Here is a 19,190-nt window from a genome sequence, read left to right as displayed (position 1 = left end):
TGCACATATATAGTCGGACACTCTCTCGTATGGCCAGTTTACTTGTTTGCTCAGCAGGTGTCAGCAGTAGTTCCAAGAAGAATGCAACAAACCACTTATCATTAGATTGAAAGGATTTATAATAGTAATAAAAATCCTTACCTTCCTAGAGGTAAAACATTGATCCTCTTTTTTATCTCTCCAAGCCTGTCAGCATCCCTACACAACGCCACTGCATGGCTGCAAGGTGAACAGAAGTTACAAATAGCTATTGTATTGCAGGAAGGCTTGTGAAACAAAATTATACATAATGGGTTGTATGACTGGAGGGGGGGGGGGGTAGGTGTAGAAGAAACATAAACCATTTAAGACCTTTAGGGTATGTTCACATCTTGTTTTTAGCCGCACGTCATGCTACACGTCAGAAATCAGTGAAAAAAGGATGCAGACGTGCAGCCTGGCGGCGTGCGGCCGACGGCCACATTCAGGGCCGCCATCAGGAATTTCGGGGCCCCATACAACCAAAGTGTCTGGGCCCCCCACATTAATAAAAAAAAAAAAAAAAATTGTGTGTTTGCCCCACGCCTTGCTGGGAGGTATAATTTGGTTCAGATCAATTCTAGAGAACTGGCTCATATTCCCCATTTTCCCCAGTGGCTTAAAATGTAACCTCTGTTATACAGTTATAAAATTGTAGAAATTAAATGTGAACAAGGTGCAATTCAAATAGACACTTACTTGTATAGCTGCCTCTTGTGCTCTGTATGCAGTGCATTATATTCACCCCTGCAACGTACAATTTATAGCGTGTCTACAAGCCCAGCGGGGCTCATTATGATGGAGACTAAAACTTATACAAGAGTGGGGTAGGGGTTCCCCTGTATTCAGAATGCTGTTGAGTACTAGGCAATGCCCCGTTTGGGGTTATTGAATTTCGAGGGTCTGGGGGGCTGTTTGATTTGTATATGTTCACCAATATCCCCCCCGGTATGCTCACTAACATAGAATATGTTGATAAGGCTAATATAATGAGGCTGTTCCATGTTAGTGAGCATATACAAATCATCCCCCCCCCCCCCAGGCAGACTAGTTTAGCTCACCCAAGCCAGTAATAGCGAATACATGGCGGTGAGAACGCTTTCTAGGAGATCCTGTTTGTGCAGCAGAGGTGTCTTTATCCTGCTCTGCATAGACCCTCGAAATTCAATAATCCCAGATGGGGCATTGCCGAGCACTCAACAGCATTCTGAATACAGGGGAACCCCTACCCCACTCTTGTATAAGTTTTAGTCTCCATCATAATGAGCCCCGATGGGCTTGCAGACACGCTATAAATTGTACGTTGCAAGGGTGAATATAATGCACTGCATACAGAGCACAAGAGGCAGCTATACAAGTAAGTGTCTATTTGAATTGCACCTTGTTCACATTTAATTTCTACAATTCTATAACTGTATAACAGAGGTTACATTTTAAGCCACTGGGGAAAATGGGGTATATGAGCCAGTTCTCTAGAATTGATCTCACACACAGACACCAGCACACATGTATACACACATACAGACACCAGCACACCAGGGCACGATGAAGTTTGAACTTCTGCAACCTGGAGAAATCACCTGATATCACCTGCAGTCCTATGTAACACCACATAACACAGTGGTATCTCTGAGTACAGATAATGTAGTAGATTTCACCTGCAGTCCTATGTAACAGCACAGATAACACAGTGATACCTCTGAGTATAGATCATGTAGTAGATGTCACCTGCAGTCCTATGTAACAGCACAGATAACACAGTGATATCCCTCTGAGTACAGATAATGTAGATGTCACCTGCAGTCCTATGTAACACCACAGATAACACAGTGATATCTCTGAGTACAGATAATGTAGTAGTCACCTGCAGTCCTATGTAACACCACAGATAACACAGTGATATCTCTTGAGTACAGATAATGTAGTAGCTGTCACCTGCAGTCCTATGTAACACTACAGATAACACAGTGATATCTCTGAGTACAGATAATGTAGTAGTCACCTGCAGTCCTATGTAACACAACAGATAACACAGTGATATCTCTGAGTACAGATAATGTAGTAGCTGTCACCTCGGGGCGCCCCTACTAAATGATGTTCTACAAAATAAGAAAAGTGTCATACAGGGACTCACAGGTGACGTCTTCTTTGATCTGAGGCGTCACTTTTCCCTTTTCCTCTCCATCCGGCCCAGACCTCCAGGATGATTCCTTCCAGATATGTTTCATCCCCTTAGAACCTGCGAGACAAACAATTTAGGCTCCGCACATTTCTAGCAACTTCCTTTCCTTTCTCCCCCCTGTAGGCTCCCATAGTAACTGCGCTGTGTGGGATGTCCCCTGTATGTAGGATCCCCTGCTGTGCCCCCTGTATGTAGGATTCCCAGCTGTGCCCCCATGAGCTAATAATGCCCCTAGAGGTGGCCCCCATGAACTAATAATGCCCCCAGAGGTACCCCCATGCACTAATAATGCCCCCAGAGATGCCCCCATGAGTTAATAATGCCCCCAGAGGTGCCCCCATATACTAATAATGCCCCCAAAGGTGCCCCCATGAACTAATAATGCCCCCAGAGATGCCCCCATGAGTTAATAATGCCCCCAAAGGTGCCCCCATATACTAATAATGCCCCCAAAGGTGCCCCCATGAACTAATAATGCCCCCAGAGGTGCCCCCATGAACTAATAATGCCCCCAGAGGTGCCCCCCATATACTAATAATGCCCCCAGAGGTTCCCCCATGAGCTAATAATGCCCCCAGAGGTGCGCCCATACACTAATAATGCCCCCAGAGGTGCGCCCATACACTAATAATGCCCCCAGAGGTGCCCCCATATACTAATAATGCCCCCAGAGGTGCCCCCATATACTAATAATGCCCCCAGAGGTGCCCCCATACACTAATAATGCCCCCAGAGGTGCCCCCATACACCAATAATGCCCCCAGAGGTGCCCCCATACACCAATAATGCCCCCAGAGGTGCCCCCATATACCAATAATGCCCCCAGAGGTGCCCCCATATACTAATAATGCCCCCAGAGGTGCCCCCATACACCAATAATGCCCCCAGAGGTGGCCCCATATACTAATAATGCCCCCAGAGGTGCCCCCATACACCAATAATGCCCCCAGAGGTGCCCCCATACACCAATAATGCCCCCAGAGGTGCCCCCGTAGACCAATAATGCCCCCAGAGGTGCCCCCATACACTAATAATGCCCCCAGAGGTGCCCCCATATACTAATAATGCCCCCAGAGGTGCCCCCATATACTAATAATGTCCCCAGAGGTGCCCCCATACACCAATAATGCCCCCAGAGGTGCCCCCATACACTAATAATGCCCCCAGAGGTGCCCCCGTAGACCAATAATGCCCCCAGAGGTGCCCCCATACACCAATAATGCCCCCAGAGGTGCCCCCATACACTAATAATGCCCTTAGAGGTGCCCCCGTAGACCAATAATGCCCCCAGAGGTGCCCCCATACACTAATAATGCCCCCAGAGGTGCCCCCATACACTAATAATGCCCCCAGAGGTGCCCCCATATACTAATAATGTCCCCAGAGGTGCCCCCATACACTAATAATGCCCCCAGAGGTGCCCCTAAAAAAAACAAACATCCTACTCACCTAATCCGCGCTGTGCAGGCAGCAACTCTTCCTCCTCCTCTTCGGGCTCCATCTTGCGAGCCGCAGGGACGGGACTTCCGGCAGACGTGATGACGTCACATCATCACGCCTGCCGGAGGGGCACATGACCACGGCCCGGCCTCCCATAGGCTGCTGGTATGAAGTGCCGGCAGCCTATGGGAGAGAATACAGGAGGAGGACGCTGACAGGTCCTTCTCCTGTATTCTGATCGCTTTAATGTTCCGCCCGCTATGCGGGCGGAACATTAAAGCGATCAGTGCATCCCGAGAAGCTGCGTGGCCGCAGCTTTTCGGGATGCTCAAAAACAGTTGGCAAGGGGGGCCGTGCGGGCCCCCCTAGCGTAGCGGTCGGGGGGCGGCGGCCGGCGGGCCCGCCGGGCCCCCTACCTTGTCTCTTAGGGTCCGGGCCCCATACGGCAGTACCACTTGTACTGCCCTATCGGCGGCCCTGGCCACATTGACTTAAATGAGTCATTATGTGACTGTGTTCTGCTCATTTGCGGGACGTACACGGCTTTTGTGCAGGACTCAAAAGCGTGGTCGAGATGTGAACATGCCCTTATATGGTGTAGAGAGTCAGCTAACGTCCTATGGTGAATTTATGAGGCCACTAAATCATCATTGCACAGGGCAGTCATAATGAGATCTATGGTATGTCAGTTTTTAGCATTAGGCTGGGTTCACACTACGTTTTTGCAATCCGTTTTTTTCATCAGTTTTTGCAAAAAACTGATGAGAAACTGATTAAAAAAACGGATGCAATTATGTGAATCCATCAAAACTGATCCCTTTTTTTTTAACGGACACAAAAATGAGGTCGACTACTATTTTGTGTACGTAAAAAAACCCAGATCCGTTTTGATACTTTTTTTTATAATGGAAGTCAATGGAAAAATGGATCAAAATGGATGCACACAATTGCATCAGTTTTTTCATCAGTTTTTCTGCAAAAATGGATTGCAAAAACGTAGTGTGAACCCAGCCTTAGCGGGATTTGTCAGATTCTACAGAAACGTTCATTTACCTTAGTATCCAATGACTCCATCGGATAGGCTGTGCTCTCTGCATGTGAGTATAGCCAGGAAAAAGGATATCTACCTCTCTGTAATAAATAAAAACCAAAAATTCTAAATGACGGAATTCTAATGTGTACTTATTTTCTATTACACTGAGTAAAAACGTTGCCAAGTTAATAGCAAATTTAAGTTCTTAAAAGGTGAGGAAAAACAGAAATATCCGGAAAGAAATTAGGAATAAACGCTAAATGAATGCAGATGAAAATCCTATATACGTCATAATATGTGGAGCAGGGCACCCCATGTAATATTCTAGAATTGCAGTTCTTGAAATCGATTGATGCCAGACAAAAAAAGATAGTTGTGTTGTTTACTTGGACATGTGACACCAATGAGAAATTTGTTTTACAGAGTACAAGGACAAACCTTTTGCACTGCTGGAATAAAGAGTCAATGAGCCATACATTGTGTTGCAAGAGCACGGTCACTAACCCTATTATTACAAACAGTGGTCCTTCATGTCACAATCCTGCCATGTGATAGCAGGTACTATGCTGCGCAAGGGATGTTACCACATAACATTTGTCTGTTCTAAAGAGAGACTTTCTTCATTTATAATTTACAATGTATTTATTTTAATACCAGGTTACTGGTTTAGACATAATGGGGGAGATTTATCAAACATGGTGTAAAGTGAAACTGGCTCAGTTGCCCCTAGCAACCAATCAGATTCCACTTTCACTTTACACCATGTTTGATCAATCTCCCCCATTGGGTGAAAGATGGTGCATTTGAAAATGAGCATAGGTTTTATAATTTACTTAAACACTGCATGATGAAGGAGTGATCTGCCAGTGGCAGATCAAGGTGGTTATCCGGATGTACAAAAACATGGCCACTTTCTTCCAGAAACAGCACCACTCTTGTCATCAGTTTGGGTGTGGTTGTGCAGCTCAGTTCCTCCAAAGTGAATGGAGCTGAATTGGAATGCCACACATGCAGATGGTAGCTGTGCTTCTTCTAATCCTGAATAACCCCTTTAAGTTTTTCCTGGGTCTTGTGCAATTTGCGCGACCAGGGCCTCCACCCATCATCCCACACAATACAATATAAGCACTGGTATGTTTTTATTTTTAAACTGGCACATCATTTATTCTGAGGGTCCATATGATTGCAAACATACCCAATTTATAAAGTTTTTGTTACGTTTCACTACATTTAAAAACTTAAAAAAAAAAAAGTACAGTAATTTGCTTTGCATCACCATATGCTGACCCCTATAACTTTCTGAATTTCTGATGACTTTTTACTTTGTTTTTTTGAGACACAAGTTGAAGGAAAAACAGTTATCTTGGCATTATTTTTTTGTTTAAAGGAGAAGTCTGGGCCAGGGAGGAGGTGGCTGAACAAAAGAACAGGCAACTATCGCCCCGACTCCAGCACTGGGATCAGCTGTATTCCTCTGCTCTGGTTCCCGGTCCCCCAGCCACTTCTTAGTCTGAGCGGGGACCCGGGTCTTGACATGTCAGGCCCACTCAGCCAGTCAGTGGTTGTAGCGGGGTCCTGCCTTGGCCGCTGAATGGCTGAGCCAGCCTGACATGTCACAAGCTGGGTCCCCCTTAGACCAGGAAGCAGCTGGAGGACAGCAGACCCCAGTGCTGGAGCCAGGGAGGTAGGTGCATGTTGTTATGTTCAGCCACCTCCCCCTTGGCTCTTTTGAAACAGACCACCTACCAATACTCTTCACTTTGGCCAAGAGATGAGGATCCTAAACAGATAATTCCCTTTATTAACTCAGAATGCCTTAACAGGGTACATGTTCCTTCAAAATGGACACCTCGTGGTTATTCCACAGCCAGTGGTGTAGCTATAGAGGTCACTACAGTTGCAAATAATATGAGAGTAGAAACATTTCTCACTTTACTTACATAGCTGCCCTGTCAACCATTGTCCGAATAAGACGGGTCAAATGCAGTGATAGAACAGAGCAAGAATCCCTCAGCCATAACCTCATGTCAGTCACTACCTAAGGTGTGAAAAAAAACACCATCAAATACAGGAATGGTTAAAAAGGTGGTAAATTAGGTCCACCAGATTAAATCTAGGTCTATTCTTGTTTTGTTGATTTGAAGATACGTTATGCTAACACATGACTTTAATGAGAACAAAGATGCAATGTACAAATGGCAACTATCTACTCCAGACTGTGAGACAAAGAAATTCTCTTTTACAAACCCATCCATACCTGATCATTTCTGCTTCGTCCTGTATGGAGCTTTCCTGCAGGCTCTCCTATCAGTTCCTAGATGTACAACAACAACAAAAACAACAGGGTATTACAGGAGAAATTGTTCATAAGTAACTACAACATTGCACGTACACAGATTCAGCTCACAAGTAGAGATGAGCGAACTTGCCGGATTTCTGGTTCGTATGAACCAGAAATCTCGGCGTCTGATTCCCGCTGTCTGCTCGCTCCGTGCAGCGGGTGGATACAGCGTAAGGAACGCCTGGGAAACTGGGATACAGCCATTGGCATTGGCTGTTTCCCAGTTTTCTAGGCGTTTCTTACGCTGTATCCACCCGCTGCACGGAGCGAGCAGACAGCGGGAATCAGACGCCAAGATTTCTGGTTCATACGAACCAGAAATCCGGCAAGTTCGCTCATCTCTACTCACAAGTGCACAATGATATGTTTTGAACCAAAAGTGTAAAATGAAGAAAGGTAAAATGTCTTTATGTGTATGCTGACATGTTTACCTTGAGCCGACGCTCATTGGCAGTGTGTATATCCTCATCTGCTTTTGTCAGGACAAACGTGCCTAGAGACCACTCTTCATGGATCTGAGAGGAAATAAACAGTTACTTTATAGATGATGGGTAATGTCTGATAATGTAGGAATGTATTTCTCTAACTTTTGCAGCACAGCTTCACTGTTTTAAAGGGGTTCTCCCCTGCTGGGGCCTTCAGAAATCAGTAGTACTCTGAGAAAATGTAAATGGATTAAAACAACTCCCCATCATTTTATAGCCTTTGGGATTCCTAAAAATCATGTTATTTCCAAAAAGAATTTCTTAGCGTAGATGACCTATTACACACACAGATATCTGACAGATTTTTGAGACCAAAGCCAGGAATGGATTTGAAAAGAGGAGAAATCTCAGTCTTTCCTTTATGACCCGTTCTCTGTTTATATTATGTTCCTGGTATAGGCTTCAGTGGATCGGTCAAATAAATCTGTGAGTGTAATAGGGCCCTTAGCCACTAGATGTCTCCCTTATCTGCAATCTGCTGTCCACTGTTTGTAGTTAGGACTTATCTGTCTGTAGTAATAGTCTGTGGAAGATTGGATACAGGGAGTGGGGGTGTAATGTGCAGGAGAATGGGAGATAGATAGAGAGAGCCTGAGAAGTGGTGAGTGGATGACACTAAAGCCGTATAACACAGCACGATAATGAGGGGTAACTTATCAGGTCAGCACTCGCTTTCCCCTCGCTGCCTGTGCTATTACACGAACAGGCAGGGAGTGGGGAACAGCGGAGGGGTCTGTCCACTGCAGTTAGCGGCTGTCACAATCAGGTCGTTTCAACACAATCATTCATGTTGACTGATCATGATTAATGTTGACTGATCATTGTCTTTTAACATGTCCTATTACACTAATCGATTAAGGGCCTGTAATTGTACTGTAATCGGTTAGGTATGCTGATGGGAGGCTGTGCTGACAGTGTAAAGTACGGCTCCACTGTGGTCAATGGTAAATTGGATTGCGGGCACACCCAAACGTGCCCGCATTCTAATTAAAATACTGCAGTATCAGCTGGATGAACATGAAAGACATCGGCTGATGTGCATACCCTGTGTGAACATGGCCATAAAGGGATTTCTCGGGTTCTGCTAAGCTGTTTACCACTCTGACAGCACTATTTATAGACTCTTATTTTTAGTAATTGGTGAATTAGTTGCAGATTTCAAACTGTAGCCCGCTTCCTGCAAGATTGGCTAACACTTCTACATATATGAAGTGTCAGGGGTAAATCATAGTTATTGATCACCTGATCAAGGCCGGTGACAATCTGTTCCATTTCGGATTTGCTCACTAGTCCAGCTTTTTCCAATGCTTTTACGTATGCTTGGCTTCCTCTGACATCAGCTGACCACATCCTCTGGTCATAGGACACTGATGAATTGAACATTTCCATTATGGGGTCTATGCTGCCAACAAATCTTCCACCCCACAACTTATCGCCCTGAAAAGAAGCAATAAATAAATAAAAAAAATAAAATTCACAACAATCTGTGACTAAACTGGCAATTGCATCACTATAAGAAATGTAATATTAGAATAACACTGCTTTAAAAGACATCATAAAATAGTGCATCAATATTCAGTTTGGCACATGCTGCTCTTCTTAACAGCCAATGTTCCAGTATTACAGATTAGAGTCCTGCACATCAGCTTGGAGGAATTTTAGTCCAGTTCCTCTGTACAAAACAACTTAAGGCTATGTTTACACTGCGTATGAGTCCAACCGCATTTCGTACGCCGCTGTACATGTGCGGCTGAAACTACGGGCGTGGGAAAAATTGACATGCGGCCGGATGCGTACGAACCGCGAACATACGCCCGTAGTGCAGTTATGCTTCCCTAGCTTGTTTTGAAGCGATCTGAAACAGGTCCTTTTGGATCGAAAAATCAAGTTCAATTTGGCTGAAATAAGTACTCCGTACGGGACCGCATGGGGATCCACAGCCGTGAGTTGGAACATTTCCGTCCTCAAACAATGGTCTTGTTCATTTTTCACGGCGCTGCATACGATCCGGCTGTAAGCTCATACGTAGTGTGCATTGTGCGGGCGTATATCGTATACTTTCAAGCAAACGCATCAACCTCAAAACTACGTGCGTATATTCGCGGTTCGCACTACGGCCGGACTCATACGCAGTGTGAACATAGCCTAAAACTGTTATGTTAGAAGGTTTCCTCCCATGAGCTGCTTGCATCAGGTCTGTCTACAACATTTCTATTAGTTTAAGGTCAGGACTTAAGCCCCTCCTACACGTGGCGACGGAGAGGCGTTGTCAGCGTTCGCTTGCTCCTCCTTCCCCACTCGCTGCCGGCGATATTATACGCGTCAGCGGGTAAGTGCAGAGGGCTGCCCAGGTGATCACTAGTTCATCTGGGCAGCCCTTAGTGGATAGCACCGGTCTGCTGCCAGTCCCATGACTACATCTCCCATCATCCCCCCTGATAGCTGGTGTGTGTGTGTTACATGACTACAGCTCCCATCATCCCCCCCTGATAGCTGGTGTGTGTGTTACATGACTACAGCTCCCATCATCCCCCCTGATAGCTGGTGTGTGTGTTACATGACTACAGCTCCCATCACCCCCCCTGATAGCTGGTGTGTGTGTGTGTGTGTGTGTGTTACATGACTACAGCTCCCATCATCCCCCCCTGATAGCTGGTGTGTGTGTGTGTGTTACATGACTACAGCTCCCATCATCCCCCCTGATAGCTGGTGTGTGTGTGTGTTACATGACTACAGCTCCCATCATCCCCCCTGATAGCTGGTGTGTGTGTGTGTTACATGACTACAGCTCCCATCATCCCCCCTGATAGCTGGTGTGTGTGTGTTACATGACTACAGCTCCCATCATCCCCCCTGATAGCTGGTGTGTGTTACATGACTACAGCTCCCATCATCCCCCCTGATAGCTGGTGTGTGTGTGTGTGTGTGTTACATGACTACAGCTCCCATCATCCCCCCTGATAGCTGGTGTGTGTGTGTTACATGACTACAGCTCCCATCATCCCCCCTGATAGCTGGTGTGTGTGTGTGTGTTACATGACTACAGCTCCCATCATCCCCCCCTGATAGCTGGTGTGTGTGTGTTACATCACTACAGCTCCCATCATCCCCCTGATAACTGGTGTGTTACATGACTACAGCTCCCATCATCCCCCTGATAGCAGGTGTGTGTGTGTGTGTTACATGACTACAGCTCCCATCATTCCCCCTGATAGCTGGTGTGTGTGTTACATGACTACAGCTCCCATCATCCCCGATAGCTGGTATGTGTTACATGACTACAGCTCCCATCATCCCCCTGATAACTGGTGTGTTACATGACTACAGCTCCCATCATCACCCTGACAGCTGGTGTGTGTGTTACATGACTACAGCCCCCATCATCTCCCTAAAAGATGAAGTGTTAGGCCTCTTTCACACTATCCGTGCCGCGACCCGGCACGGATTCCCCCCCTGCCACCCAGCCGCAGAGATGACAGGAGAGCATGATGTGCTCTCCTGTCATCTCATCTACTACTCAGCTACTCCCCGCACTGACCGGCTACACGCGCTCCCTGGAAGTGGCCGGGACTACGCTGCCAGGAAAAGGTATCATAGTCCAGGCCATTTCTGGTGAAGATGAATCTGGTCAGCACAGGGAGTAGGTGAGTAGTAGATGAGATGACAGGAGAGCACATCATGCTCTCCTGTCATCTCTGCGGCTGGGTGGTGGTGGGGGGGATCCGTGCCACGATCCGCACTACGACATGTCCTATTTTTTCGTGTCGCGGGTCGCGGCACGGATCATCGTGTGAATGGCCACATTCACTTTAATGGACAATTTTATGGGACGTGTGAAAGAGCCCTTAATGTAATGTCCCTTAATGTAAATAATGTCATTATTATTGTCATTTAAAAATGTTATTTTTAAAGTTAAAAAATTAAAGGAACATAAATTGGTTCCATCGGACCTGACAGTTGGGGGGGGGGCATTTCTAATATTGAGGGTTTTTTTGTGTTTTTTTAAAAAAATATAATAAGTATCGAATTGGTATCGAGCATTGAAAAAAAAATGTTGGTATTGGTATCAAACTCAAAATTCTGGTATCGTGACATCACTAGCTGCCACCGCTCCTATTCCACAGAGCAACGGCAGTAAATCGCTGCTGTATTAGTCGTTTGTCTTTCAACATGTTGAAAGACAAACAACAGCAACGATCAGCCGACATCGTTCATGTCAGCTGATCGTTGTCTTCTATTACACAAGACGATTATCGTCCATAATGGCCGATATCGGCCAAATACGACCGATAACCGTTTCGTGTAATAGGGCCTTTAGGCCCTATTGGCCGATTACAAGCTGTTGTGGCCGATAATCGTTTGGTGTGATAGCACATGTTAAAAGACCACAATCTGCTACGCGTAGCAATTGAGGTTCCAAGCGGGTGACACAGTGTAATGGATGGCCCAGGTATGGGGACGTGGATCCCTTGCATCACTAGGCTGGGTTCACACTATGTATTTTTGAGGCTGTATTTGGTCCTCATGTCAGGTCCTCATAGCAACCAAAACCAGGAGTGGACTGAAAACACAGAAAGGATCTGTTCACATAATGTTGTAATTGAGTGGATGGCCGTCATATAACGGTAAATAACTTCCATTATTTCAATACAACAGCCGTTGTTTTAAAATAACAGCACATATTTGCCATTAAATGACGGCCATCCACTCAATTACAACATTATGTGAACAGAGCCTTTCTGTGTTTTCAATCCACTCCTTGTTTTGGTTGCTATACAGCCTCAAACATACAGCCTCAAATATACGTAGTGTGAACATAGCCCTAAGGAGTGCTGACGAACCTTCTCCAAAGACTGGAATCTAAAGAGCCCCCGGCTTCTCACCAGAGCCTACCATAAGGCAAGATGGGCTTTGCTGCTGGAAACTCCCAGATTGCTACCCTCAGAGAAGGTCCTCAGTGACAACCAACTGAAGAAATAAAGGAGTACTGTAGCCTGGGACCAGATGCTCTTCTTCTGCGGTCAAACCCCAAAATGCAATGTGAAGACATTGTTAAGATGGCAGCTGAGCAGAGAACCTGGAATGAAACGAGATCCAATTGGCTACAAGGACACTAGGAAGCGGCGGATAGTCAGGGAGCACAGACGTGGTTTGCTGACTGATGAAGTGTCATGAACATCACTGTCAGCACTGTACTCGCTTGCTCCCCACCCTGGCACCATCCGCCTTCAACCACAAACTGCGTGCAGCAAAGTAATAGTTAAAGGGAATCTATGAGCTCTATATCATGCTCATAGCTTGTGTCAAGGAGGAAGTGCCAAGCCGCAGCATGCACACCTACTAGCTCCCCCACCCCTCGTCTTGAGTGATTGACATGCACGGATCTCTTATGATTCTTTCCTCCTGTCTATGCTTTGAAGGGGTGTGCAACTTTTGCTCCCTGCTGTTACCTTTCTCAGCTACATAGTAGGAGATTCTTTTCAGAGGAAACCTCTTAAGCTGCTTGATTCTGCATTTGGTTTTGAGAAGTACTGGAAACACAATGGACAGTGGCAGACTTTTTGCTTCAGGCTCAGCCTCTTGGCCAAACACATCTGAGCTTCGTAATTCTGGTTTCAGCTTCAGATCTTTTCCTGGTGCCCATGTTCCTGATTCCAGGTCCTGTTCTGTGTCCATGTTCCCCTTTCCAGGCTTTACATCTGATCCCTCTGGTACTGCTCCATTTTTGGCATAGATCCTCTCTTCATATCACTGCTGTCTTGCTGTCTCTTGCCATTTGTTGACTATTCTTGGGACCAAGATTTAGGTATCCCTCTGAGGTAAAGTCCATAGCTACTTGAGAAGGTCTATGGTACTCTTTTTAGACTCCACACCCTCTCTGGTTAATGCAAAACCAATGGAGTCATTCTGATCCACCCACACAGAATTAAAATGTGATTTTATAGAAACTTCTATATGATGCATTGAGACATAATAAGTAAAAAAATTAAATAAATTAAAACCAACACACACATAGGAAGTATGCCCACCCCTCCTGCTCAATGTCTATTTTTTGTCTTTTGCCAATTACTCAACCCATTCAAACATAATGAGTCAGATACAATTTCAGTATCCAGAGATGTCACATTCAATCAACACAGTAGAAAGAAAAGCAGAAGGGGGTACATTCCTATTCATTATTATGGGTTCCCTGTAGACAGGGCTTCACAGTTTATGCAGAATATTCGGTAAGGAATTTTGCCAACAGAAAAAAAGTAATAAAAAGAGGGGGGGGGAAGCAATCATACGGTTCTCTATCATGTCTCTATACTGGGTGCAAACTAAGCAATATATAAAAAGTAAAATAAGCAAATAATTTAAACAAAACTAAAATAAAAAGGAAAGAACAAGCTCTCGTGTCTCTATTACATGTGAAAAGTCGTTTTCAAATCAGTAACACTTTAAGTATCTTTCCAGAAAAAAACTTCCGATGTCTTACAGACTTATGTCAGAAGTTTTAATTGGTGGCAGTGAGCACCTTCCCTCTTTTTTTTCCAAAGTGTTTGTCTTAGTGACAGAACGAATTTTAGTAAAATAGGGGTAAAATATTTTGCATCAGTCATTTAAAGGGGTTGGCCACTTTATAGTTAAAATTGTTCAGTGTACAGTATTAATAAGTGTATTTACTGTATATACTAACAGCAGCTCCCTGTGTACCTCATAGAGCTAAAATCAGACTCCCCTCCTTTAGGCTGTGCTGTCCTACTCTGTGGTGTTTCTGTCCATAAGATGGCCGACATGGAGGAGCATGTGACCATGCCCCGCCCCCATTGTCCACCACTGAGCCTGTATATGGAGGACAATTGGGGGGGGGGCATGGTCACATCTTATGGACAGACTTACCAGAGAGCAGAGCAGCACAGCTTGGAGGAGAGGAGTCTGATTTTAGCTCTATGAGGTACACAGGGAGCTGCTGTCAGTAAGTAATGTGAATACACTTACTAATACACTAACTGTACACTGAACTATTTTACTATAAAGTGGCCAAACCATGCTTGGGTGTATATATCGGATGATTCATTTCTGATTTTGGAGGAAGAATGCAAACAGACAAACAAAACACTTATTGTACAAAGTATAATGCACTTGGTGCTAATATACAGAAGCAATACACTGGTTGAGGTCTGCCAGTGTCAGGTCCCAGGAGTCTCAGGCGCTGATCGGCAAGTCAGTCCATTACTGCATAAAGGATTTGGTGAGTAGTTGTCTAAAATAAGTAGTTTATTAATAGACAACGCGTTTCTGAGTGGCCTGCTTCATCAGGTCTAGGAGGCTACTCTGAAACGAGTTGTCTACTAATAAACTACTTACTTTACACCACTACTTGCCAAATCCTTTATGCAGTAGTGGACTGACTTGCCGATTAGTACCTGAGACTTCCGGGACCTGACACTGGCAGACCTCAACCAGTGCACTGCTTCCCTACATTTCCTAATCCTGCAACATACAGTAGATCTGTGGAAGGGCTGCAGACGGCTGGAAGCTTCTCCCGCTCCCCCCATGCATCTGGCGGTGCTGTGCTCGGAACACGACCACCTAAGGTGAGCCTACAGAGTTCTACTCTCCAACTTTAAAGGAGAAGTCCAGTGAAAGTTTTTATTAAAGTATTGTATTGCCCCCCTAAAGTTATACAAATCCCCAATATACATTTATTACGTGAAATGCTTATAAATTGCTTTTTTCCCTGCACTTACTACTGCATCAAGGCTTCACTTCCTGGATAACAGGGTGATGTCACTTCCTGGATAAAATGGTGATGTCACGACCCGACTCCCAGAGCTGTGCGGGCTGTGGCTGCTGGAGAGGATGGTGGCAGAGGGATGCTCGGTGTTCCTCCAGTGCCCTGTGCCCCTCAGTGTCCCCCTGCCATCATCCTCTCCAGCAGCCACAGCGCGCACAGCTCTGGGAGTCGGGTCGTGACATCACCATTTTATCCAGGAAGTGACATCACCATTTTATCCAGGAACTGAAGTCTTGATGCAGCAGTAAGTGCAGGGAAAAAAGCACTTTATAAGTATTTCCCGTAATAAGTGTATATTGGGGATTTGTATAACTTTTGGGGGGCAATACAATAGTTTAATAAAAATTTTCACCGGACTTCTCCTTTAACTGTTCTTGCAGTTCTTCTCTATGTGCGTCTGTCGGTACCTTTTTATTTTCTTGGTGCTAATATACGGTACTTTTGCAATGTCAACTATCAAAGGATAACAGAATGCAATGTTGGAGTTTGTACAACCTTATACACTGCCAGAACATCATGTGCTATTTCAACATTTTAGTGACATCTCTCTTTTACACCTCAATAAAAACAGTGCTCTCAGAATGGATGTAGAACAACAAAGTCAGACGTTCGGATCAAGTGACTGACATCTATTGTGTAAGACGTGTCACAGGACTAACTGGGCACCTGGTTGTGTATCCAGGACTGAGCTCAACATAGATACATTGATGAGATAGACAGAATCGATAAGATGCACCCGTCTTTATGCTGTATGTCCTGGTATTTTCTTTTCAGTCTGACACAGTGTTCTCTGCTGCCACCTCTGTCCCAGACAGGAACTGCCCAGAGTAGCAGCAAATTCCCATAGAAAACCTCTCCTGCTCTGGACAGTTCCTGTCTGGGACAGAGATGTCAGGAGACAGCACTGTGTCAGACTGAAAAGAAAATACCACTTCCTGCAGGACATACAGCAGATGATAAGTACTGGAGGGCATAATATTTTTAAACAGACATAAATAACTATATAACCAGTTGATTTGAAAGAAAAAGATTTTGCTGGATAATCCATTTAAACTACTTAAATTGGCATATTCTGTGACACTTGAAAGTGATCTATATAACATATGGTTTACAGGCCTGACCTATATAGTAACTAGATCAGTCACAACATGTGTACTAACATCTTCTTCATGTTCTTCCAGCTTGCGCACATTATGGTTGTAGCACAGATGTAGAACAACAAGTGTATCATACCCTCGGCTACTGAAGCTTTTCCTTTTTGTATAAAAACATTAAAGATTTTTGTCAGAAAAAAGACCACATGGTTCATCTAGTCTGGCTTTTATTAGGTATTTTTTATTTATGTCTTAAGATGGATACATGTTTACCCCGTTCATATTTATTCCAGTATTCCATCCAATAACATTAATCCCCCATCCACATCGCTCCATTTACTGTCTATCGGAGCTGCTGTCGGTAGCCAAGTGTCATGATCAATAAATGGAGACGTGATGCATACATTTTCCTGTAAGCTAATATTTTCTCATGTAGCTTCTGATCTTCTCCCCAGCTAATCACAGATTTAGCCCCTTGTTCTTGTGGTTAGTTTGTTATTAAAAACACTTCCCTCCTTAAATCTTTTTTAAAGGGGAACTCAAGTTAAATCAATCAATCTCCAGTCATAATCTAAGCATGCTTGTAATAGGCTTCTATTACACAAACTGGTCCATTTGTCTGCAGTACATCCTGACTTACACCCTGAAACAGCTAAAAATCCTCACTTCCTGGTCCACTCTGTCTCCACTCCTCTGTCCTCCACCTCCCTTCTGAGACAGAGGTCACATAATCTCTGTCTGTCTCTTCTTTTGCCAGGCAAGCTGTAATCCCGCCCACCACTGACATCACACAGTGATCACCTGGCCAAGGGGCGGGGAAATAACAGCATCTCCTGAGAAGTACAAGGGGAAGGAGACACTGTTGTTTCTTTTCAACTCCTCCTGCTGGGATATGTAGTTTCCTGGCCAGGTGCCATCATGAAAAAGTTAGAATCTGGGGTTAAGAGCAGTGTAGACAAGTGGGAAAGGTGTCAATCGGCGGGGGATAGGTGAGTGCACCTATATGCTTTTTGTGCATTCTTTTAATGGGATTGCTGGAGTTCTCATTTAACCTATATAACCTTTATATATTAATATATTTGTTACCCATTTCCTTCCCCTATACAAATTGATGATGAAGTGAGGTATCAATAGAGATGAGCAAATCAATTCAGAATAAACCAAATTTAATGTGAGTTTTATAATTTGCTTTAGAACACTGTATGCCACACCACTCAGTTCAAATTTACTGGTCCCTGCCTGGGGAAAGTGTCGGGCCACCCGAAAGTAAAAGCATGTCCACTTACATTCTCTGAGTTAGCAACTCTGCATCCAGCCCAGCAAATGATCACTGAGCAGTGAGGCATGCAATGTACGCTTCATTGCTCGGTATGTACACGAATCCCTGCTCCTTCACAGAGGCCCAGAGGTTTTATATATATATATATATATATATATATATATATATATATATATATATATATATATTTATGTGTGTGTGTGTTTAATAACTGAACATAAATAGTGGGAATTCATCAGTGACTTCTATTTCACCTATTTTGTAACCATAGTGTTTAGTTATTACAGCGATTGTCTTTAAGTGATTTTTTCTGCTTGGGCTCTCAGGTTGCATCACTGGTTTATATTAACTATTTTTTGGTTTGTTATACTTGTTCTGTAGTATAAACTATGTTGGCAGTCACTTACCTCGCTTAATAAGTAAATGGTAGGATCATTCATTCTTAACACACATATTTTATACTAGGCAAGCACCAGCATGCTTTACTGAATAACAAAGGGTTAAAGTGTTTTTTTTTTGTTTTTTTTAAGTAAAGCTATCAACCCCTAACTACCTACTGATCTGCCAGCGCTGCTGGATAGATAATAATAATAATAATAATAATAATAATAATAATAATAATAATAGCATTCAGAAAATACCTGTGCCTATGTTTTATTTTCATAAAAAATGCCTTTGTTAGGCTATGTTCACATTAGCGTTTGACCATCCGGCACCATTCCTTCTACCTTTTCCGTTTTGGAGTAAGCAAAACGGAGACTGTCGGATCCGTTAAAATCCCCATAGACTCCCATGATATTTTAGTGTGCTCCGTTGGCCCTAATTGTGCTCCGTTTGCATGCAATCCGTTCAAGATCCGTTTTTTTGAACGGAAGAAAAAATAGTGTTTGCAGTATTTTTCTTTCCGCTTCCGTTTTTTTTTTACATTGTAGTCAATGAGGACGGATCTAAAACGGAAGGTATTTCCGTTCACATCCATTTTTTTTCATCCGTTTTTGCACTGAGCATGCGCAGAAGCAGCAAGAAACCAAAGAAGAAAAATAAACGGATAGAAAAACGGATGCTGACTGATGCAAACGGATGCAAACTGATGTACAAAAGTCGGTTTTTTTTAAGCCAAAATACAAACGGACCATTAAAAAAAGATGAACATTTTGCAATCAGTTTGCATCAGTCTGCTCATCAGTTTATGCTGATCCGTTTAATTAATATAGACGGATCCGTTAGAAACAAAGAAAAACGCTAGTGTAGCTGAGCCCTTACAGGGATTTTCCGATTTAAACGATTTTTTATTAAAATAAAAAAAAAATAAAAAAACAAACAAACAGACACAGGCAACATAGGTATTTTCTGAGTTCTTTTACTGATATCTATCACGTCATGTGGCCAGCTTGGTACGTGGTCAGGGGGTAACAGATTCACTTTAAGCATTTTATAATGTAGCTGTGATTGGAGAAATATATTCTGTGTATGTAAGATAGACAAAACATTTTTTTTGTTTTTGTTTTTTAAACTATTGCAAATGATCGCGTTTATGA

The 19,190-nt window shown here is 43.9% G+C and overlaps 1 protein-coding gene across 1 annotated transcript in view; it reads right to left on the bottom strand.

Moving 5' to 3' along the window:
• ASL (argininosuccinate lyase) overlaps positions 1–19,190 on the bottom strand; it is a 33,766-nt gene that overhangs the window by 12,447 nt on the left and 2,129 nt on the right. Inside the window, exons 3-8 of the mRNA XM_069971199.1 lie at positions 8,742–8,936; positions 7,446–7,529; positions 6,931–6,987; positions 6,614–6,711; positions 4,694–4,771; positions 142–219 (exon numbers count right to left, since the gene is read on the bottom strand). Of these exons, the coding sequence (XP_069827300.1) occupies positions 142–219; positions 4,694–4,771; positions 6,614–6,711; positions 6,931–6,987; positions 7,446–7,529; positions 8,742–8,936 (590 nt within the window). The remainder of the gene's footprint in view (positions 1–141; positions 220–4,693; positions 4,772–6,613; positions 6,712–6,930; positions 6,988–7,445; positions 7,530–8,741; positions 8,937–19,190) is intronic.

Source organism: Dendropsophus ebraccatus, chromosome 5 (genome assembly GCF_027789765.1).
Source record: "Dendropsophus ebraccatus isolate aDenEbr1 chromosome 5, aDenEbr1.pat, whole genome shotgun sequence".
Lineage (NCBI taxonomy): Eukaryota > Metazoa > Chordata > Amphibia > Anura > Hylidae > Dendropsophus > Dendropsophus ebraccatus.
The sequence above is the reverse complement of the archived record's forward strand: the minus strand, read 5'-3'. Positions and strand labels throughout refer to the sequence as shown.